This window comes from Oenanthe melanoleuca, chromosome 1 (assembly GCF_029582105.1).
Source record: "Oenanthe melanoleuca isolate GR-GAL-2019-014 chromosome 1, OMel1.0, whole genome shotgun sequence".
Lineage (NCBI taxonomy): Eukaryota > Metazoa > Chordata > Aves > Passeriformes > Muscicapidae > Oenanthe > Oenanthe melanoleuca.
The window spans coordinates 22,130,601-22,154,374 of NC_079333.1; the positions used below are offsets into that span (position 1 = coordinate 22,130,601).

General features: G+C 45.7%; 1 protein-coding gene across 1 annotated transcript in view; it reads left to right on the top strand.

The window, feature by feature from the left end:
* The window catches only part of GAP43 (growth associated protein 43), a 58,100-nt gene extending 35,706 nt beyond the window's left edge, over positions 1-22,394 (top strand). Inside the window, exon 3 of the mRNA XM_056498423.1 lies at positions 16,445-22,394. Within this exon, the coding sequence (XP_056354398.1) occupies positions 16,445-16,533 (89 nt within the window). The 3' untranslated portion in view covers positions 16,534-22,394. The remainder of the gene's footprint in view (positions 1-16,444) is intronic.
* Positions 22,395-23,774: the final 1,380 nt, after the last annotated feature.

Genomic DNA, 23,774 nt, shown 5'->3' on the forward strand with positions numbered 1-23,774 from the left:
AGCCAGAACATGCAGCCTGCACTATGCGAGAGGATTGCAGCTGTGTGACTTGGAATTTCAGTCTTGGCCCACGAGTAGCTGGCAAGAGGCAGAACAACCTCACTGCCATTCCTGTTTCAAGGGAGCTTATCTCTGCTGCTACACCTGGCAGCCAAGGAAAGCAATACAAACGCAGTAGTCTTGCCACGGCTGCCCCAGAGGGAACAACTCTAAGCAAGCATGGCAGCATTTTCTTGTCTGTAGTACTACTCCAGCAACAAAGTAAGACTATATAAATGCAATTTAGGTTGCTTGACACATGCTGAAGTGTGAAGTCTGTGTCTAGTCCTCAGTTGCTCTGAAATTTTAATCTTCTAATTGTGTCTACATGGGTATAAACATCGCCTATTTCATAGCTGGGCTTGCTTTGGTGCAAACAGACATGGGATGGGCAAGTTGGAATGTCACAATTTTCCTATAAACATCCTGGCACAGGTGCAGGATTTCCTCCTCTATTGCAGTGCAATACTGTCTCTTGTCCTGTGTGTGCCTCAGGTCTGGTGTTTCCTAATGAGATGCAGCTTGCCCTGTAGAGGTGGGAACTGCACTAGTGGGCCAGTGGTAAAGCAGTACTTGACCTTTTTTAATAAAATCATAGGTAACATTAAACATATTTACTGATGGAAAGGTGTGGACCTGCTCTGGAAAAGGCCTCTTGAGGAGAGTGGGGTAACCACTCCTTCGTACCTAAGAGGTACCAGTTCTTCTGGAACCTCTGTAAGAAATGCATGGACACTGAAGGCTGGTTGCCTGGCTTATTTTGTGAAGCCTGCAAATTATAGGAAAGGTGACAGCAGTCTTTCACCCCTTCTGCTGTTGGCAACTACAGCTGTTGCTCTTCTAAACCACATGTATGGGTGACATTGTTTAGGGCAGTGCCTGCCAGCGTCACAGTGTTATTCAGTAGTCACTCATGCTAACACACAGCTCTCTACAGCCAAGACCAGTGGTTAAACTCCACATAGATTTTGCTCTGAATCACTTTCATTACAATGTTTTTTACAGTGGCCCACTGCATGCATTCAGATCATCTTCAGAAAATGCTCCATGGGAGGAAGGCTTTCTGTCATAAATGATAAACAAAATATCTGCTGAGAAGGGCTTAAGCAGCAGACCTATGGACAATCTGGACAGTCAATAAAAATTAAGTGATGGCTGTTTGCTGTAGCTGCCAGAAATGCTCTGCACCACTGCCAGTGTCATCTCTTTACACTAGGATCAAGTAGGCTGGACTTTTCTGATAGATATGAGCTTGCAGAGTATCAGCTGGGATTTACAGCTCCAGGGAGCTGAAATTCAAAAGTAGAAATACTGACTCCGTGGTATAGATGACTGCCACATGCAGAGGAAAAGGATTTGGAAAGTTCACCGGGTCAGCACAGTCAGATTAGTTAAACATTCCTCAAGAGCTATGTAATAGGTGCATTAATACTGGATTATCAATGTCAGTGCAGTGATCACTTTCACTCTCTGTGGAAACTTCATGGACTCTGGCAAGGTGAAGTTGCACTCACAGAGATCCATGCAAATAACTGGTAGAGGAACACAGAAATTGCCAAGCTAGGTCAGAGCTAATGTCCACTTGTTGTACTTCTTGCTGTGGTTAGCACAAAGCTCTGCTATGGGCAGATCTAGGGTAAACTGCTTCTCTGGTGCTGGGACTCATCCATGTCTTCTGCTGTCTGAGATTTGGTTTAAGCATAATGTATTCTCTCTTTTGATGCTAGTTTTGATGCTGTGGTGTTATATGGCATGTGTGTGTGTGTATGCACACAAAATATCTGATTGACTAAGTATCAACAGATTTCCCAACTCCAACCAACTGTACAATGGCCAAAAAGTTCAGTGACGAATTGGCCACCATTGCCTTAAATAACTTTCTGTATTTGTGCTATGTCACAGAAACAGCAAAAGCTTGTAGTAGCCCTACTTCATGCTTTGATTAGGGTAGCATCATACAGTATGCACTTAGGCACAGAGGGCATAGTCTCATAGCCCTTGCTGTACATCTCTTTCCTGAAGAAAACACAAGAAGTGCTTTCAACTGTTTTTTATATTAAATTATTCCCATGCTTTTGAAGAACTCTCTTGCTTTTCTCTGCACTCCCTTCAAATCTGCAAATCTATTTTCTGAGATGGAATGACAGATACTCTTCACATTAGTCCAGAAAAAGCTGAAACTTTTTACATGTCTCCAGCAATGCATTATTTCTTCTGTTTTGTTCCTTATCCCAGTCCCTATGCACACCAACATCTTTCCTTTTTACAGACAGCTACTGAATGAGCACTGATGACTGCAATGACTCTTTTTGTAAAGGCACTACTGAAATATTTTATTTAGCTGTATGATGATCTGTGAGACTGGGCAGTGGCCAAGAGAACCAAGGGAAATGTAAGCAGTGACAGAAGGCTTATAAGTCAAGCCAGTGGCATCAGCTCTGTGGGATAGTTTCTACCTCCAGTTCTGGACCTCCAATAGACCTGTGAAAGACCATATTACACAAGCTCAATTTGAACAGGTTTCTAGGCATAATGTTTCTCAAGACTACATTCATGCTGCAAGCTTGATTTAAAGAAGGGCTTCCTTATTTCCTGGCTTTGCTCTCTGGATATCTTTCAGGCAGAAAATAGACGAGATATTAAAAATAATCTGTGTGGGAAACTAAAATGATGGAGAGTACTGCTATCATGTGCTTTGCTATTCTTTGAAGAAGAGCTTGTCCTGGTCTTGCAGGTTATTGTAGCTGTGACTTCTTTCCTACTTCTGCATTCCCTGCCAAAGGTTCCCTTTACTTTTCTTTTAGCTCTAATGGTCTGTACCATTTAAGAGCCTTGGTTATATCATCATCAAATGTGAATTTGATCCGTTGTAAATGTTTCTTTTTTTTTCTTTCTGCATCCCTAGGTACATCAGTGTCAGCATGGGACACTGGAACAGAGTGGAAAATCTCAGCTGAAGTCCTGGCAGTCAGGAGTCCACCTTGGACACCTGCCCTCTGCTAGGCTGTAGCATAGTCAGGAAAAGAACTGTGGAAAGCTGGACAGGGTCCAGGGATGTAAAGGAAAATGCTGTTCCTCTAATGACCAGAAAAGTGAGACTCGGTGCTTCATGCAAATAAGTCTTAGATAAAGGTCACAAGGTGCCAATTATCCAGTGTTCAAAGAACGACAGACTTCCCAGCTGTACCTTGAGGCAATAGCAAATGAGTCCTCTTTTTCATAATGAAAGAAAGCAGAAGGTGGAAGACACTATTCAACCTCTCCATCTTCCTTCAGCAAAACACAGTAATTGGTAATGCTAGTAGTGATAACTGGACATTACCTGTAACCTCCAAGACTTAATGAAGAAGAAAATATCTCTGACATTTGGAAGAGCATCCAAATCCCAGTGCTGAAGTGGTACAGAACCACAGCTGATAATGCATTCCAGGAACAGGGAAAGGGATAGGAGAGCAGGACCAAGAGCTGTGACCATTCTGCACAGCATTCCCCAGTGCTGCTGACTTTGACAAAACTGTCCTTGCAGCTGTGAAAAATGTTTCAAAGACTTCATTTGATAGCCACTTGAAGAGATGGAAGATGGAATAAAGTAAAAGTAATTTAAAGTTGGGGAGATGGCAAGTACTTGTAAAAACATCTTTGATACTCTTCAAAGCTTGGGACACACATTGATTTGGAAATGACAAAAGCCTCTGAGGAGGTGTGAATAAGAGCTTGTGTGGAGGAAGTCCATAATGGTCTAGTTTTCAAATGAATGTGGGACTTCATTCCCTTACTGGATGTGGGCTTAGAAAAAAAAAAAAAAAGAGCATGTATTCCAGTTTAGATGTCCTATGTTACCTATCCTGCTTATGCAAGGCTAGGATATTACCTGTGATTTCAGCCTCAGTGTCACAAGCAGTTCAATAAAACCTCCAGTCATTGTTGCTGAATCAAAGAATATGTCACAGCAGACCAAACCCTGGAATTGAGTCTCTCTCTCCCCCGAAATATTTTTGAGTTGAAGTAATCTGTCTTAATCTTAGATCTGCTCACAAATCATCTATATGTTTGCCCCCCTGGAAGGCACTCAGTGCAATCTTGAAACATTGGTCCTCTGCTTTCTGTTGTTGTCAGAAGGGATGGAAATCCCCTCATTCACAGAATCTGACTGGAGGGCTGCTGTGACTCTATCTTCAGTAAGGCTGCTAGGGTTCATAGGAGCAGAAATTCTGTCTGGCCCTTTGTCTGCATTCACAGTCCAGCTGGTACTCCAGGGATCCAGGTGGTGAAAGGAAGAAACTATATTGTCAAGCAGTGAGGAGGTATGAATGTCACCTGGATCTTGAACTCTGTTAACAAACTGCAAACAGGTTTGGCACCTGCCTTTAAGGTTATCTTTGGGGCTGAAGGTGTGTTTCCACAAAGCCATTCCAGCACTATTGCCAAGCATTTGTTGGGAGACTTACCAGTGTGGCCAAGTATGGTGCCTGTTTGGACTAAGCATGACCTCTTGTCCATGACACAACCCCTCCCAAGCACAGCTGAGGCCCACCAAGAAGGCACAGGGAAAAAGTGCACAGCACTGCTGCTGAGCAGCAGATTTTGGTCTCCAGAGACACTAACCCAGCACTGCTCACTGCACTCAATAAAGAGACAGAAAATGAGAAAGAAAATGGTTTTTTGTGCCTTAAGATAGAAACCTTTTTCATTGCTGAAGCCAAATGACTATGAGAAAGATGGATGGAATCATTGTTTTTACATCAGGGAAGAGGGAGAAAATTCCAGACCCTCCTAACTGATGTAGCGTGCAAATAATTCTTGGCCTCATTTCTAGCAAAACACACAGACATGGTTCTGCCAAACAGAGGAGTTAAGCCTGATCACAGTTCAAACCACAACTGTTCAGGCTTCTGAGTCCTGATAGACTGGAATTTTTCTGTGATAATATTTTTTTCATTAAATGATCCTTTAATTATTCACACCCAAACATAGTATATACCATTACCAGGAACTATGGGGTTTGTAGAATAAAGTAGTAAGAAAATCTGTGCCTGCCTTTAGAGTAGCTGGCATGTGAGGGTCAGGTCCTCCCTGAATGGGACAGAAGACAGGGTGGGCCTTGTGCTAGGAAGCTGAAATCCAGTGAGCTTTGCAAGTGAGCCATGGGGCTGCTGGACACATTTTCCCCTGATCCCTCCTGCTGGAGCTATTCCACTTTGTATCAATTATTTATTGTTTGCTGGAGCCAGGATGTGGCACTTGGTCTCCCCTATTCCAGATGAATGCCCTCACCACTGGTCTACAGAGTCAATGTTTTCCTCTGGCTCAATAAATATTTAATGGTTTATGGAAGTGGAACAGCTCCAGCAGGAGAGGAAGAGTAAGAGAGACGTGTTCATTCACATGGATACCTCACAACACTGCTCTGTGACCAGCAGGCAAGACCTGAGCCAAGGACCTTTATAGCAAATAAAATCAGCAGGAGGAAACAATAAGAGCACAAAATGGTGGGGTGCCACTTCCTATGTCTCAGTGCAATTCCAGAGCAATTTCAGAGCAGCTCAGGCCTCAAGAGCTCATGCCTCATATCAGGCCCTCTTCTTGTGACCACCATTGTCAAAATTATGGTGCTCAAGCCAAAATGATGGGCTGCTCCACCTTGGCCAAAAATATACAGACTCTGGAGGTGGAAGCTGTGGTAACTGGCAGCTTCCATGGACCAGTGCAGAGTGGGGCTCATGGCAGGCTTTGGCTGTACAGGAGGGGGTGGAGGAGCAGCTACTGCTTGGTCCCACAGCTGAGCCAGGGCCAAGGGAAATGCCCTTTGATGAGGAATAGAAGTCTTGTCATTGCAGACTAGCTCAGAAAAGGGATGTAATGGTACTTTTTTCCATCAGTGGACAGTACTGAAGAGCTGCTGACAGCCCAGACATTCCTGCTGCTCCGGAGAGGTGGTGCACCCTGGCTATGGCACAGCTGGCTGTGCTCAGGGCATGGGGCTGCCTGGCTGTGCCCCTGGGTGGTCTCCCCAGCATTTGCAGCTGTCCCACCGAGTGCCCTCATGTCACAGCCGAATTCATTATCTGCCTGATGGAATTGTTATTGTGAAAAGCCAATTAAACTGAGATGGCTACTGTGGGACAGCTGCATCGGTTCGCTTGGCACAGCACTCACAGTTCAGAGGCTCGATAGTCCCTCTCCAACTGGGAGAAATGGCTCTCAAAACTGGTCAAAAAATAAAAATAAAACAAAACAAAATAGAGCTTGCCAAATTTGAATTAAAATCAGAATTACTGATGCAAGCTGCTGCCACCTTCACAGAGAAGACTGGTGCTGGCAATAAGAGCACTCATGAGAGGTTTTCCAGGCAGCTCCTTCCTTCCTTCCTCCCTGCTGTGCAGCTTGTCTCTTTGAAATGGCCAGTACCAGGCTCAGGGCTGCCCTACACCTCCTCTTCCCTGGAGGTGACCACTTACTGGGCAAGTATGACACACCTCTGGTCACAGAGATTTCTTGGGGCAGAAGGGACACAGCCCAACCTCTCACGTTAAGTAAAATTAGGAGGATCTGGCCTTTATATGATCTGGGGAAAGTGTCCAGTTGCATGCCCAGTTTTGCAGGAAAGGTGCTGTGACTCCTGATCTTTCCATCCTTGGAAAAACAGTTGTTAAGCAGTCCCAGACATGAGTTTTCAAGAAGAGGCGAGAAAAGCTCTGCACCATCAATGCCACTGTGTTGTTTCAAAATGGGTTTTTTTCCCACAAGTGTTTGTGGTTCAAAATGCCTCTTCCTGTGTCTGGGCTCTCAAGCTTTCTCCTGATGAAATGAAAAGCAAAGGCTCCCAGGAGTTTCCCTAGGTACAGCCTAAACTGCCTTCTGGAGAGCAGTGCCTGTGTTTCATCCTACACAAACCACAGTGGGATTCTATGGGTGTGCACCAGCCATGTGTTTGAGAAATATTAGTAATTTCTTTGATGCAAAGAGCTGGTGGCGTAGATGTTGCAGCTGCTGGGGACAGTTATCAAGAAGATGGCTGTGGAAAGCCTGACAACAGGCATTTAATTAATTTTAGCATCCAATTTGCAGAACCTTGGTGTATGATGATGGACGGGAACAAACTAATGATCTCTAAATGAAATTTCTCCTTCATTTAAACTCGAAATGGGAGGATGGCAAAGGGAAGAAAAAGAGACATTTTATATCCTCCCCTTGATTGTAATTCCCTGCCTTCAGCTAGATCAATATCGTTTCTGCTAGAGATGGAGGCTGCCTCTGGTTTCCATGGCAATATGGTTGTTGGAGGCTTGCAGGCTCCATGAATCCCCAATTTATCAGTCTTCTAGGCTTTAATAATGGAGACCAGCAGTCAGGCAGCTTATGAATGGCACATGTCTTTTGGGCTGGGGGAAGGGAGGTGGGAGCATGGTTTGTAGTAAGGGCTGCAGCAATTTGTTTCCGTGCCACCGACAGCTGAAGGGGGAGGAGTGCAAGGGGAGGAACAGCACATTAATTCTGAATGCACTAAAGGAATTTCTAGACCATTTTGCCGCAATTACAGAAGATTTCCTCCTTTAGTTTCTTTTCCCTAGCCAGTTTTTCTGGGGAAGTGGAGGAGAAGAGCTTCACAGTCAGTCCTGTGTGAGGAGGTGGGAGCTGTAGATGGAGAACTCAAAGGCTCTACCACTCTGCACGTTTCATTCCTCTTATTAACCCTCTTTATTTCAGGATCAGCAGTGCGTGAATGCCAGCAGTCTGCCACAGTTTCAGGTTCATTTTTATCCCCCTACTGATCCTACCACCATTGCCAGGCTGCTCAGCAGAGCTGTGAGATGGGCAGACCTCTGAGGACCTGATCTGTCTGTCAAACTTCTGTCACTTGCTGTGCTATTCTCTGTGCATCTGCTTGGCATCTCCAAATTCAAACCTCCATCCCCAAAGTGCTGTAGCTTCATTCCCTGAATTAATTACTTTGCTAGGATGTCCCGGCTGTAGAACAATCACTAATTGTCACTTCAGTAAGGTTCAATTGGCCTATATCTGTTCAGGGTATTTCCATTTCTTCTTATCTTTCCTCTGATTTCTCCCCTATAATCTCATAGGGCAGTTTCTTTAAAGAAGCTAAAGAACAAATGGATGTGTCTTAGAAAGACCTTGTTCTTCTGTCCCCTCACATGCCCTCTCTTTCTAAACCATCCTCCAGAACTTAAACCAGCAAGGGAGAAAAGATGGGTGACACAAAAGAATGCTGTTGCATGAGATAGGGACATCCTGTTTTCCAATGCATGTGCCAAGAGCAGCTGTTAACTGTTATGTTCCACAGCTGGAAGGAAGTTAAAACCTCCATATTCAAGCTCTTTGAATAATGAGGTATTTAAGGAATTAAACAGTACCCTTTCTGATCTGCAGGACCTATATGAAATCAACAGGGGCGTGGGGCAGAGGAGTAAAGAACACCTTATGGGTAATTTATTCTAAGTAATGAATGTAATGAACATGAAGCAATGATGAAGTAGTGAACACAGGAGACAGAGGGGCTAGTAGCTTGGACCCAGTCCTGAAGGGAGCCCTTCTGATTCTTCAGGACAGCTGAGCACCTGATTGTTCATCAGATCAGCTCCAATCCCAGTTCATGGCTGGAGACACCCTGCACAGGTCACTTCCCATTTCTCCCCTTCAAGCTCCCTGGCTATGATGACCATGGAACCTTGCTCTTTACAGGTCTGTTGAGGTGAGGTCACAACCCCTGTGAGGTCACAACACCTGTTCAATAGGAGGCCCCTCCACGCCAGTGTAACACATCTGCCTCCAAGGCACTCTCATCCTGAAAGAGCTCTTTTACCTTGCCTTTGGCCACTGTACTGTGCAGCCTCCTGCCTGCCCACCTGGTGTGACAGAGCATCCCCACAGAAGCACCCTGTGACAGATGACACTGCTGCCAGGTGGGAGCACCCTGTCCTCCCTGGAGCTGCCTTTGCTTGTAGTGTGACAGTGGCCAAGGGACTGGCCTTGCTAAAGGAGATCTTGCTGTCTGAAAATCTAACCACTCTGTAGGACTTCTTCCAGTTATGGGTACAGTAGGCAGGAAGTTTGGGACAAAAGTGCTGGTAATAGGCAGTGATAAATGAACAGTCAGCAGTAGGCATGTCATTTTTCTCAGCTTCCATGTCTGGCTGCATCATGGGTGTGGGAAAGAAACAGCAGTGGAAGAAAGAAAGAGAGCTGCTTCTTTCCCATTCTCCAGGATGCAAGAATATTTGCAAATGTAGCTGTAACAGGGTTAACACCTCACATTCACAAGAAACATCCTCCCTTTTCTCTCCCCACCCTCTTCCTCCATCTCTTCTATTTCTCTGGAGACCTCAGTGCTCCCTCCCTCAGCCAAAGTTGGGGAGTTTCCACGGCAACCCAGCAGCTGGTGTCTAGACACCATGACTCCCCTCGACACCCCCTCCTCACTGCTGTGCACCCTGAGCGTGTCTCCCACCATTCCCTCCATTTCCATCTACTGCACACATGGATGCCAACACAGGCTTGGATTTCCATGGTGGTGCTGCAGGAATAAAGGCATGGGATGGGATGAGAGGCAGTGGAAATCCCTAAACTACTGGCTCTTCAGCCTGACAAGGTGCAAAGGCAGCTGGGGCAACAGAACTGTGCTCTGAGGATTTCGCAGGATCAAAAAAAGAAGCAACTGTCCAAGCCTGGACCAAAGTTACCAGCCATAGGACTTGCAGAAGTTGTGGGTTTTTTGGTGTGAGGTCTGTTTTTTTTCTCCTCACTGCTGGGGCAACTGAACCATTATATGGTTCTGGGAAAAGATGAGGTGGTACAGGAATAGGAGGCCTAAGCTACCATGTATTGGGGCCATATTAACATTTTTGTTTCAACCTTAACAGGCTGACTGGCTTGCTTCTTTCCAGTAATTACTGGGTGACTTCCCTGGACCTCCTGCCTGCTACTTGCACTGGGGACCCTCCTCCCCACCACCTTGTTGCAGGGTGTGCCAAGGGTTTGCAGATCTCCCAGGTGTCATGTGCTCACCAGGACCCCCAGGGCTCACAGGAGTCAGTGCCATGGATCTGTCACTACTGAGTGAGGGATTCACCAGGGATTTGGGAGAAATCACACAAGTCGATACCCTGGACCAGACACAACCACTTACTAGAAATACTCAATTCCTTCATTTCTCAGTGTTTTGTTGGGGCAGCATTAAGTCTACCAGTTTTCAGAAGCAGCAAGTTGGGAGGGTGGAGGATTTTAGCTCTGCATATGATGCATCATAGGGCTGACTGCAATGGGCTAACATGGATCAGGAAGAGAACTGTGTAAGCAACAGCTCTGAACCTGAAGTGTGTCTTGTTTCAGCAGCCTCAGACCTACCATCGTCTGCCTGGAATAGACTTCTGGCTGGCTAGAAGGACAGATGGATTGGGACAGATGAATCAAGCTGTGAAGCCTGGATCCAAATCTGGATCCAAATGTCATTAAAACTAAGAGATGCTCAGGGCAGAGATTTTAAATGAGGCTTTCTAGTGCTCCTTATCCAAAAAAAAAAATAAAAAAAATAGAGTTATCTCTGGGTCATGTGAGATCTGCTTATAGAAGGACAGGAAAGCTGAGATTAGTATTTGTGAGCAGAGTGACGACCAGATGAGGAACAGGCTTTCAGTTCCATCTCTGCCCAAGCTGTAGCTGGCAAAGGACAGAGAAAGGAGGATGCATGACAAATGCTAGAGAGAGCAACGTCTGACTAGATTTGGCCAGTACTTCAGTGTGAATGCACAGGAGAGTTCTAGCTGCACAATCAATATCAGCAATAATTATGCAAACACTGAGAAAGCAGCAAAAGCAAAATCTCTGCATCTGTATTAGAATCCCAGAGTGTTCTGCAATTTCTCGTCTCTTGGCATTGGCTGTGGTAATTTAAAGATCTGCAGTGGAACAGAGACAAAAAGGAAAACAAAACCCAAGCCACCAGCCACAAAAGAAATGATCATCAGAGAGGTTGCTGCTACTGTGGTCATAAGCTGATGTCTGCTCTGATTTAATTAATCTTGGCAAGTCAGTCGGGAGCTGGGCAGGTCCCAAGAGACAGTGTTTTACCCGGAAATCCACTCAACCTAATTTCACTAATGTAGGGCAGTGGAGAGACTTGGAGAGGAGCCTGCATACTCAGCCATTAGAGCACAGCATCTCAAAGGCAGCTGGAAGCAGCACCATCCAGCAGAGCTGCTGCTTGCGTGCCTGCCTCAGCCTCACAGCAGCCAGAGCTGCATATGTTCCAGGCGTTTGCTCCCCAGCAGGGCTCGCAGACATGGCTCTCCCCCTTTCCAGGAAATAAGTGGAGTGCTGAGGGGCAGGAGCTCTTTAAGACCCTATTGCAGCAAGGCTCTGTGTCTCACTTCCATGTTGTTACTCTTCCACGTGTTAAACTGTTCCCCGGCAGGTGCCAGGTGGAGCTGTAGGTATGAACCTCTCTTGGACACAGACCCTTCAGCTGGGAAGCAAACACACATCAGCCTCTCCCACCGTTCAGCTCTACCCTTAAATAATTCTGCAGTAACTGCTTAAGGTTTGCCCAAGGCTGCCCAAAAGGTTTCTCTACTTGACTGCACCATCCAGAGTGCTAAATGGAAGTGACAACAGTGGCAGCTCAGCTCATAGATGCCTGTCTCTATGGTAAAATTATCCTATGCTATAAGATGATCTGGACTGCAGCATAGATTTCCAAAGATTGAAATAAAAAAGCAAACGGAAATTTTAAATCTAGAAAGGTGGGAACGCAGGACTGGAGTAACCACCAACAGTACAAGTGGTGACTGGTGTGCATTAAAAGAATTGTAAGGGTGGTGATTGCAAGCACAAAATAGGTTGGTTTTGATGTTAGTTTGAGGTGATTTATTTTAGCTTTCTCACCTAGCCATTCTTGCTTTCCCCTTCAGGACTGAATTTTACTTTGGCCACCCCTGAAGTTTTGTTTTGTTTTGTTTTGCTTTTTGCTTTACGTTACAGCTCTCTTTCCTCCAATCTCATTTTGTGAGTCTGAGTCTTTCTTTTTGCTTTGTAGTTGGAGTGCTCTAGAACAAATGTGCATGTCTCCACCTTGGCTTGCTGCAGGTGTAGATATTCCTAGGCTGCAACTTGTCCTTAAGTAGGCATCCAAATAAGACAGGCTAGTAGAGTCTTAGAAATGCCCTAATCATTCCCACTAATTAGGAAGGAAGGAAAGGATGAGAAGATCAGCTGCTGATGTCTCTCTGTGGATGTCTGGAGTTAGGTGAGATGTCCATCCACTCTGACTTCAGCTTTCTCATTTCATGATGTTACCACATGCACATTGATGCCACCCCAGTCCAGGCCCACCTGAAGAAGGAGCTCATTGCTTCCTGCTTGTTCTGTCCCTTGCAAGTGGACTCGGGGTTCTGATCGTGCAGGCAGGAGGAGATGTCACAGTGCTGGCATGTTCAGAAGAGAGGCAGCTTTAGACAGGTGGAATTTTGGCTGCCCAGGATGAAATGCTTTTGTTCCTCAATCAGGGGATGGTCTGAATTCTCAACCACTTTTTTGTCACCTTTACAACCATGTGCAAAGTGAATGAAAAATGCCCAAACTGTGCAGTTCTGTGCAGTATAATGGTATTTGTCCACTGCAAACCCACAGGTTTCAGAGTTCAAAAAAGTGGAGAATCCATACTAGTATTGGGTAAAAAGCAGTGTAAGAGATATCCTCTCTGATGTATGGAATCCCCAGGATAGCTATCTACTGATCTCCCTGGAGATCCCTTGCCTCCCTTTTCTGGGACACTGAAAGCAGGGCTGGAGAAAGCCTGGAAAACACTGCAGAAATAGCCTGCATCAAACAAACTGGTGAGTCAGATAAACTGTCTCACCTCTCCTCGTGAATCAGACACTGCTGTTAACTGGCCCTGATGTCACTGGGGTTGTGATGCATTGCTCCCATTGCACAGAGCTAACCCTCTTCTTTTTGCTGCTGTGGTGTAGCAGTGCCACAGCTTGAAGCTTATTTTTTTTGTGCTGAATTATTTTTTCCTTTATGATATTGCTTCTTGCTAAAGTTCATTACTACATAATAACACCAGGTTGCTTCGTTTCCCTCATCCCAAAGATCAATGAAGTGCTGGTAAAGCTGCTAGGAAATAAAACACAGCTTAGCAGGGTGCAGCAGAGTGTTTCCCCTTACTGCTTCAATATCATGCAAGAGAAAAGAGGGAGAGTGATTCACTGAATTTTGTGTGATAATTCTTATTCTAAAAGCTTGTTCATGCTTTGGATATGCACAGTCCAGCATTTGAATTGTATGATCCCTCTCTGTTGACTTGAATGTATGATGAAGTGACCTTAAATTGTTTCTGCTGCTCCATGACCCCAGTTAGTCCAGTCTGTTTCATCCATGGCAGAAATCAGTGCAGTCTCTGGCCTTCTTCAGCAGAGTCATCAGCCTGCCACTATCTGCTCCTCAGAGAACATTAATGGGGACAGTGAGGCACCTCTGTGCAGTACATCTGCCAGCCAGGGGGTCTCTAGGCGCCATGGGCAGTCCCAGGAAATTAGATTTGCCACTGTGGTGAGCTAAAAAGGAATAGAACATGGCAGAAAATTGTGTTTCAACTTGCCTGCTTATCCTAAGAGCAAGGACAGCATGGGAACACTGTGAGCTAACCAACATCACTGCCAGCTCCTCCAACTTGAGTGTGAGCAGATTTCCTGCCCATCCCTCCTGGAGTGCTGACAAGAGCCCGCTGTAGCTGCTGCACCCCACTTTCAGCTGCTGATTCACAGAGCATCTGTGTGATTTGGTATCACAGCAGATGTGCAGGATCCCACAGTGTCTGTCCCTGTGCTTGCTGTGCTATGGCCTGTCTGTTGTGCTGTCCTGAGGGGACTGTGGGACTGCCAGCTAGGACCTGTGCATATTTTTGGTAGGAAGACACAAAAAGTTTTAAACACAATGAAAAGCAGTGTCAGGACTTGTGTTCCTGAAACCAAGTTATGTCTCTTTGTGGCTCTTTCACTCATCTTCCATTTACATGAGGAGAAAACCCCAGAAATTCTGCCTTACTAGGATCTGTCAGAGCCTTGTAAGAAATCAGAAATAAGAAATTTGCTGCTGGCTAACAATAGTCATTCCGCTCAAATTTGGGGGTAGATGGTTGCACACTCGGATTCTACTCTCAGCTTCATAATTCAATGTGTCTCCTGCTATGAATGTTTTGAAGAGCAGCATTAAATGGACTCTCCTCCCTCCCAGTGATCAAGTCATTCAGGAAAATTGAAAAAGCAGGCCAAGCTTTCCCTGCCAATGATGCTTGTTACAGTCCTATTTTAATCAGTAGCCTATTTTGTCTCTGGCCTGTGGTGGTGGCTGTTCCAGATATAGACAGAGTCTTTGAATACCATCCTGCTTAGCTGTTCTGTATCAAGGGAAGGAAAGTCCACAGATGTTTTTGCTGACAGAGGGTTTGCTGATGCAGTGGCTGAGGCCATGGGGATGTTCCCACAGAAGTTCTTCCTTCTTGAAGATCAGCAGTCAGAATTTACTAAGATGAAAAACATCTGAAGGTCCAGAAGCAGAGCCTTTAATGAAGATGATTCAGAATGGAAAGTTGCCACAACTTAAAGGTGATTCATAAGGAAGTGGTGCTTAGGAACATGTTTAAAACCTAGGCTAAAAGAGCTCAGGGGAAGAGGGAAGCAGGAATGTAGCACCTACTGCCAGTATTGGAAGAAAATACAAGTCTGCCATCTGATGGCATCAAATGGACCAGGCCAAAATGCGTGAATGGTGTCAGTAAGGAAAGTTTCACATTCCAGTTAGCCTTCTCACAAAACACGGGTATGAGAATGCTAATCCTTAAAAACTAAACACTGGCAACTGAACATCCTCATCCTTAGGCTGACAGCACAGGCTCTGGTGTGATTTTTGTATACACAAAGTAGCTTTGCATCAGACAAGTCCCAGACACAGTTATCCTGTTCTGGAGAAGAAGAGATTTCAGCCATATGGACATAAGCTGTGTGGTGCCAGTCTGCCTCGGGGCCAGGGAGCAGTCCCCAGCCCATTTTATTTACTGGTACAATGTAGTTTGGTAGGCCATCAGAGAAGGCAGGAACTGTGCAGGGAACCCCAGAGCTCTCTGAATGAGATGGATACAGGTATGTGTCATACCAATGACACGTGGTCTGTCCCACACCATCCCATCCTTCAGTGCTTGTTTCTTTTCCCTGTTCTTTACCCCAAATCTGCAAGTCTGGATTGCTGCTTGCTTGACCTCTCCATGGGCTGTGTATGTGTGGGACTGGGAGTCAATGAGGAAAAGGGAGAGGTGGCAGTGGAGCAGACCAGTCACTGCAGTGCACTAAGACCCTTGTGCACTATTCTGTCTTACTGCCCTGCAGCCCTGGGTCCACCACCACCTTGCCCTGTAAAAAGCAATCCACATAGTACATTGCACTGTTACTGAAAAAAGGCTGGGAACATGTTGTGCACCCTGATGAGAGCTGGGCAGTAGAAACTCCGAGACAATTGAATCTCTCCTGCAGCAATGAAGGAGGCATGGGCTAGATGAACCCAGGAGTGAGATCACTCCAGCTTGAGAGGCATTCCTTTCATTTGCCTTGCTCCCCCTGGCTGCCTCTGCCTTCCCCTGGGTTCTTATCCTCAGTCTAGTTCATTGTGGTAGAGCTCCTAGCACTAGTTTTAACTTCTCATGTGCGTGGTGTGCCAGAACGAGGTGTCTGACTGACAGGCAGACCCAGCTCCCAGTTATTCTCACTGCTTCCCCCCAGGGCAGCTTTGCTATTGAAAGGAGAGACCAGAAAACTGGAGAGATGTAGCAAGCTCTGGATGAAGGCTCCCATTCTTGAAGGCTAAAGACATTTCTCTAGATCTCTGTTCAGTGTGAGAGAAGTCTGAGTTACGGGGTATAAATTTTTTCCCTCTGGGTCTTGCAGGCTTCAAGTGTGTATGTTTTTTCTCTTTTTGACTCTCTTTAAGTCTCGGCTGGGAGTATCCATATTGTAATTGGGGGACAATGATACAACTGTGGTTGGTGCAGGCAATGGGTTCTGTAAAAGGATGTGTGATCTAGCTGATAAGCCAGGAGTCTAATCAGGGCCCTTAATGAAATGAACAGTGGTTGTCTGGCACATCAGCAGTGAGCAGGGCAGCTCCTTCCAGTGGCACATGCTTTCTGGTTGAAGGTGTTTTGTGAGAGCTACATATTTGCCTGCTGGGATGAACCTTGGCATGTTCTTTCCACACTGCAAAAATTCCAGGGACTTTGAGACCTGGGTGACTTTGGAGAGAGAGAAGCCTGAAGCCATTCAGTCCATCAGGCTGTGTGCACATGCAGGATGCTCTAGATCATGGCTGACTAACGCTGGACCATCTCTTTTCCCACTAGATGCTGTAGAAGAAACCAAACCTACTGAAAGTGCCCAGCAGGAAGAGGTGAAAGAAGAAGAGAGCAAGGCGGACCAAGAAAATGCCTGAACATTAAGAAATTACTCCCCATTGCCCCTCCCTCCCTCCCCCTATCCTCTATCCTTCCTTCCCACCCCAATCTCGATTTCCCCCCTTCCTGCTCACATCTGTGAGCCTGTCTGTCCCTCTCCCATTACCACTTAAACCCTTTTTCTCTCTGTGTGGCAAACATTTAAAGAAAAAAAAAAAAAAGCAGGAAAAATCCCAGTCAAACAGTGTGGCTTAAACATTTCTTTGTTTCTTGGTGTTGTTATGGCAAGTTTTTGGTAATGATGATCCAATCATTTTGGGAAAATTCTTGCACTGTATCAGAGTTCTTTGACCTGGCGCGTGCGTGTGTCTGTCCGCCCACTGTGAGCGCTCTCTCTCTCTCTCTCTCCTCTCTCTCTTCCCCAAGTGTGTGTGTGTGCAATGTTACGTTCATCTGAGGAGTCCAGACTTACTGAGTTAAAACAAAAGAGGGGAAAAAAAGGTTCTTTTCTTCCTTTTTCAATGTGATGGAATGAACAAAAGAAAAAACAAACAAAAGACCAAACACAACAAACAAAATGAACAAAAAAGAATACTAAACCCCAGCTTGTTTTCAGAACTAAAGCAACAACTAGAAAATATGCCAATTAGCATAATGCTTGGCTCCAGGCTCCTTTTTCAAACTGAACAATAATTATAATAAATGAGAATAATTATCATTAATATCACCGTGTCGCATTTCTATGCTGCCGTACATCCTGCTGGCCTGTGGTCCTTGGTGGGCCACTTCTTGCGTGGCCCAGCTGTGCTCCTTGGCCACCAGTCGCTGACTGACTGCTCTCCCTGCCACTACTGAGGGGATTTTTAAGGGGCACATGCTTGGATTTTGAGCAAGATGTTAGCACTGACTAACACAAATAATGAAAGTAGCAAAATCAGTTTTAGGAAAGATCATTGAAAGCGTCCCTCTAGGAGACCTCTAGGCCCCTATTTGGAGAACTATGGTGACCTTGGAGGCATGAGCCTGCAGAGGGACCAGCTTTGATCCATGCCCAAGGTCTGACCCCTGCCAAGGGATGGGCCAAGGGCTGTGAGGGGACAGGGCCCTAGGACCTGAGCTAAGTGCCACAGTAGGATGATGCTCACCCCATTGGGCTGGGGTTGAAGCCCTAAGTAGCATAGTGTGGCCCCCCAAAAGTGTTCTGTTTGGTAAAATAAATTGGGCCAGTTGTTATTCAATATTTATTGAATAAATGGGCATGTGAGCAGGACAAGGCTTGGTGGTCTAGGAGCCAGCTGGTGGCACTTTGAGAAATACCTCATTCCTGTTCCTGCTGCACCCAGGGGGCTTCACCCAGCTCTAAAGAGGGCCAAGGCTTTCAGCTGTCATTTATGACTGTCGGCAGAGCCCCACCTCCTAAATCTCCACCACTGCTCCCCACAGGCTGTGGGCTGCTCCTGGTGCCACCCAGCCTGCCGCAGTGGAAGACTGACAGACACCAAACCCAGAGCCTGTGCAGCCATCTGGGTCTGCTGCTGCCTTTATGAGCTGTGAGAGCAAACAGTTAAAATACGTTTACTAATATCCGGGCATTCATAAAAGCTAATTACTGCTCTTTCACTGCCCTGATTATTTTCATGAGCTTTCCCAGCAGCTCCTGCATGGTTTCCTGGCCTTGTTGGCAATGACTGCCAGAGCACCCTGCAGCATACCTGGGTGATGCTGCAGGACCAGGATTAAATTGTCCTGGCAGCAGGAAGACCAAAAGATGGGAATGCTGACAGCTCCAGCGTCCTTTGGTGGCCGATGCTTCCATGGGCAGTGGCATCCCCATGGCCTCCCGAGGGCTGGCTGGCACTCCATGTCCTGCTCCTTTGTTCTCCTCCATCTCTTTGTTGGAAATAGGGAGAAAAGATGAACAGTGTCTCCTCAGAAATGGTCACTTTGAACGTAGACTGCTCACTGGAATTGCCATCAACGTGTCAGGATTCATTTCCATGCACTTCCTGGCATTCTGTAGAAATAAGAGACAGAGAGACAGGGAGGATTTTTTCTAAAGAGAGGGAAAGAGAGAGTGGGAGATAGATTGGACAAAGATTTTTAAAAACAGGGATTAGAGAGATGAAGGGGGAAAGATTTTCGAGTGGATAAATGGATGATAGGGAGAGAGAGGGGAGTATAGCTAGAGAAAGAAAGATTAGAGTGCAAAAGATGAGAGAGAGACAGGAAGAAATTAGATAATATGGAGCAATAGATGATTGATAGAGATAGTGAAACGTAGATAGCTAAAGTAGATTAGATGGACTAAATAGGTAGAAAGATGGGCTGACTGACAGATAGGTATTGTGTCATACTTCATAAATGATATATATGCTAATATTCCCATGTCATGATGGGTGGTAAACCCTGAGACACCTTCCAGCCTGACCTCAATTCAGCAAATGTAGCGCAGACATCAGGCATTGCTTGGACCGTATGTCAGGTCTCACCACCCGCCCGTGTCTGCCACGGAAGCAGTGGGTGGGGATGGTGTTTGGGAGGGAGAGCACTGGGGGACACGGGGGCTGAGGCACAGGGAGGAGAGGTGTACAGTATGTTTGCTGTTCGTAGCACACAAGGGGCCCAGCCCAGCACAGACACTGCAGACACCCCGTGTCTCTAGCACCAAGTTGACAGAACTGAGGTTCAGCTCTCAGGATTTGTGGGAGAGGTGTTTGGGAGGAGGCAGGAAGGAGGGACCATGGTTTTTGTTTGGCCTTATCTCCTGTCATGATAATTTTGAAAGGTTTTCTGTCTTGCCTGTTTCTGCAAAGACCACGCGGTTTCCCTGCTCTTCTGATTTCTGATCCCAAAGTTTTCATCTTGCCTCCGCTTTGCAATTACTATTTTTAACTTTATAAGGAAAAGAAAACCACTTCTCATGTCTTCCTGGACGTAGGCCTTCCTCCCTCCTCAAAAAATGAAACAACCTTCTCTCCCCAGGAACGTTTTATCTTTATACTTCGCATGTTGCCTCCCCTCAGCTGATGGTTGGGGCATCGTGTGTTTTTAGTCACCATTTTTAAGAACATACTTTGCCATCTTGCTTAGAGAACAAAGGGTTAGGTTTTGTGTTTTGGTTTTTTCCCCCAAAAAGAGAACGGGATATGTGGTTACCAACTGCAAACCTAAAAAATTTAAATACTAATTCCTCTCCCTTGGTTCCAATTTAAAATTACTGTCTGTAACCAAGCACCCCCTATCTTTATTATTGTACCGTGTCCTGATCCTGCCAGAGAGTCAGGGCAAAGAGAGCGTGAGAGAGAGCACAGAGACAAACCCTGCCTTGAGCAGGCAGTGGTTTTATGTGTAATACACAAGATTTGTATAGGAAGCTGGGCTGTCTTCAGGGTACAGGAAGAGAGCAGAGAAAAGCATTTGGATTTCCTTGAGTTGCCTCTTCAGCCAGATTTTCTAAGGCTAAAAGGAAACACTATAAAGGATGTAACATGGGACGGAAACTGGAAAGAGAACAAGGGTATTTGAGGAATGATTCTTCTAGCAAGACATCAAGTGAGCTGAAAGCAGCAGAAGAGGCAGGAGGTCCCAGAAGTAGAGTGGGGCAAAGAGTCATCAGGGGAATAGTTGAAGCTTTTCTACTACTCCTGCTGTAACAACCTGCAGGAATTCCCCAGGGAGTATGTAGCTAATTCCCTCTCCCTGAAGAGGATAAATGTTTGCCTGGAGGTGTCTGTGGTTGTTACTTCATATAAGAAAAGGGCAGGGCATGTCAGAGTGACTCACACTGGGAAAATGGTGCCTGACCCTACCATGCAGAGCTGTGGAAATTCAGGATCCTAGAGGGGCTTTTTCCGTGCCCCTGTTGTAAGATATGCTAGGGACCCACAGCTATCCTGAATGCTCATAGTAGCTGTAGGCCAGCTCTTGGCATTTCACTACATTTCACTAGACTAAGCTTTGAAAAAGTGAAATTCCAACTTAAACTCCCCATCAATGCAGTAGATTGTAAGCATGAATTTGGCCTGCTTTGCAATGCTTTCTGGCTGTCTGCACTGATAGCAGAGGAAACCCTACAACCCTTGCAATAGTTGCATCAGCCAAGGAGCTTTTCCTTGAGCCACATTCCAAAGGGAGGGGAAGGGCATCCTGCTGAGATCCTTTCAGACCCAGTGTTTTCTAATCCTAAACCCTAAATGCAGCCCCATCAGAGGCTTCAGCCAGAAGGAACTTGCCCATGGTGACCACATAAACACCATTGCTTGGGAAATATGTTACTCTAGATGAAAGAAATAGCTATGACTGATGGAGAGGGGTTTAGAAAAAAAAAAGAAGGAAAGAAAAAAAAGGAAGAGGGAATTCATACCAAATTCCCCACAGGAGTTATTTCTTTTTTCCTGTGGTCTCTGAACAGCAATCTAGCGCTTGTGACTTTTTCATACTGAAGGTGTGCTGTTTGTCATAGGTGTCTTAGGAACGAAATGGGGTGGCTGTGGTTTGCAGAGGTGGAGGGAAGGGTTTGAATGAATGTTTTTGTGGTTCCTCTTGGCTAAGAAGTCTGCTTGGCAGTCACCTGTAGCTCAGTGGCACCAGAGGTGACATTGGGGGTCCTCTTCCAGGCCTGTGCTCAGATTCCCTGCTTTTCTGCATTGCCACATTAGCACTTTCACTGGATATTTAGAGCACCTCAGGACTGGTTCTCCTCTCGATCACACTGGGGTAACTCAGGAGTGCTCCACTGGAACCAGTGGTGTTAATCTGGTGTGAAAATGATGCGAGAGGAGGATTCAACTCCTCGGGGGTGGGGATTTTCCAGGTCCCCGAGGGGGAAAAAAATCAATGGGAGTTACATGTCTAACTGCCACTTGTGCCTGTGAAAGTCTGCCCCTTATCTACCTATATGTATATAGGGTACAGTTTTCAGAATCACCTAAGTGACACGGGCACTTGAGAGCACACATTTCACTGGCTTTCAAAGAGACACAAGTTCCTGAGGCCCAGATGCTGAAGGATGTCCAAACTCCCTCTGCAGCACATTTGGGGGTCTCAGGCCTGAAATTCTTCAGTCATTTCCTGAAATGGAACTGAAGACCATGAGTCATTTAGGTGGTCCTGAAAGCGCTACCCTCTATCCATTTTTCAGGGTGTTGATCTCAGGTCATGTGCGAGCCTGCATTCTTACCTACAATGCTTTATTACTACATTCTTCTGTTGAGCAATACTTGGAAGAAGAGGTGAAGGCTGAGATTTGCAGAACAGGCTAGTGACCCCAGTGGCTCACATCTGGAGTGCCCAACTTGAGAGACACCTCACTGGGGTCCAAGCCACTGGTCCCCTGTATGCTCTGAAAATCAAGATTCATGTATTACACACCCAGAACCACTGGTCACTTATAAAAAAAGAAATCCCAGCCTGAGACCTAGACTACTCTCACAAAATAAAATCCCAGGTGAACTGTTCACCCAATAGCTTGGTTTTTCTGCTCATGCCTGTTCCCAGTGAATAAAACAAATCCCTGTGCATCACCTAAGCCCTATTTTGAAGAGTTCCACTGGCATACAGCTGAAGTAACACAGTAATAAATCGGGGCCTGAAGAAGGTGGCTACAGCCTAGAGAGTATCAAGAACTGTGACGTGTCTGGAAGCTAAAAAGAGCAGAACTTGACAATTAGAGCGGCCCATTTCCGATGCTCTTGTGTGAGGATCTGGAAAGAGTCTCTCACTCATTGTACTTGTGCATTATGAATGTGTCCATCTGCAGAGATCTAATGTACACATATGTCCTGAATATTGTCCTAAGGTTGCAAGCTTCAAAAATGAGCAGAAAACATTCCCGAGAAGTGAGAATAATACAGATGTCTGTATTTGAAAAATTGGTTCAAATAAAGTCTCTCACTTATAGATATGTATACTTGTGTGCAATTATTTGCTCCTGGAATAGAAATTTCTCCCTTGTGTAGGACTTTGATCCTTTACCAAAAAATCTCATTTCATTCTCCCATAACCTTCTCAGTCAAGTCCTACTACTGTGGAAAAAATTGCTTTCTACCTATTCTGTCTGGGTAAAAAGCAATGTTAAATTGAAATGGTGAAGTAAAAGGCCATACAGGCCAGTATGTTTTTATTGTGCTTAATATCCATAGAGGCAGAATATCCAACTGGCCTGATGGAAGATGTGGTCTCCTGTGCAAAAGTCCTGGGTTTTTATATAACATGACACAGACATCCCCACGGACACTCTGACCCAGGAAAGGCCTGTGGCTCTTGGGGCACTGCCTAGAAACTGCCTGGAACAGGCTGAACTGAGAAACTGCTTCACTTTGAGCCACAAAGCTGTAAAATGTCAATGCCCATATCTGGGCCTGGGCTGCTCTGAGTCGGGGAATCTGCTTGGATGTAGAAATGGGAATAGGGGTCACCAACCATTCCCATCCAACCCCTCTACCAAGCCAGGGTCACCTAAAGCAGGTGGCACAGGAGCCAGAATGTCTCCAGAGAGGGAGAGTCCACAGCTTCCCTGGGCCGCTGTTCCAGTGCTCTGCCACCCTCTGTGGAAAGAAGCTAAGCAACCTTGTGCAAGCTCATCTAAAGATATCAAATTCCTCATTGGATTTGAATCTTCAATAGCTCACTGGGAAACCTCAGAAGCTTTTGAGATAGCAATATATATATTTCAGCATCTAAGAAGCCCCACCAATTATTTCCCTCAGTATCAAGTTTGTATATATGCACAGAGCAGGTATTGCTGCCTGGGCTGTGCTAGGCTTCTGACTTAATCCTGAGCTGTATCTGACAGCAGCTCAAGAGCAGAGCTGAAATCAAGCATTTTTGTCACATCTATTCATCCCAGGAAGCTTTACAACCACTGTTTAGAAATCACTTGCAACTCATCTATGAAATACAGCAGCTGGCTTAGCCAGGGCCCAGAAAATTCCTGATGAGGCTCCAAGGAGCTGCCTGGGAAACAGAGCAGACCTCAGCACCTCACATGGGTTCTGAACAAAGTGCCAATTTACAAATGACACAATTAGATGTCTGTATTCTTGTATGTAATCATCAGTTGCCTCGTGGCATCTCCAAAAAAGGCGTGGACTACATCTTGTGTGCAAACAAATATTAAGCATCCAAAATCAAGTGGTTTCAATTAGCCACATCACTAGATTGTAGGGATCAGTCTTGGCAGATTGGCTTTGCTTCTGTGGGGCGAAACACCTCTAAAAGGATACTCAAGGATCTCTCTCCAAGTGAGTGGTTGTCTTGAGGTAGCAAGGCTGCCTTGCAC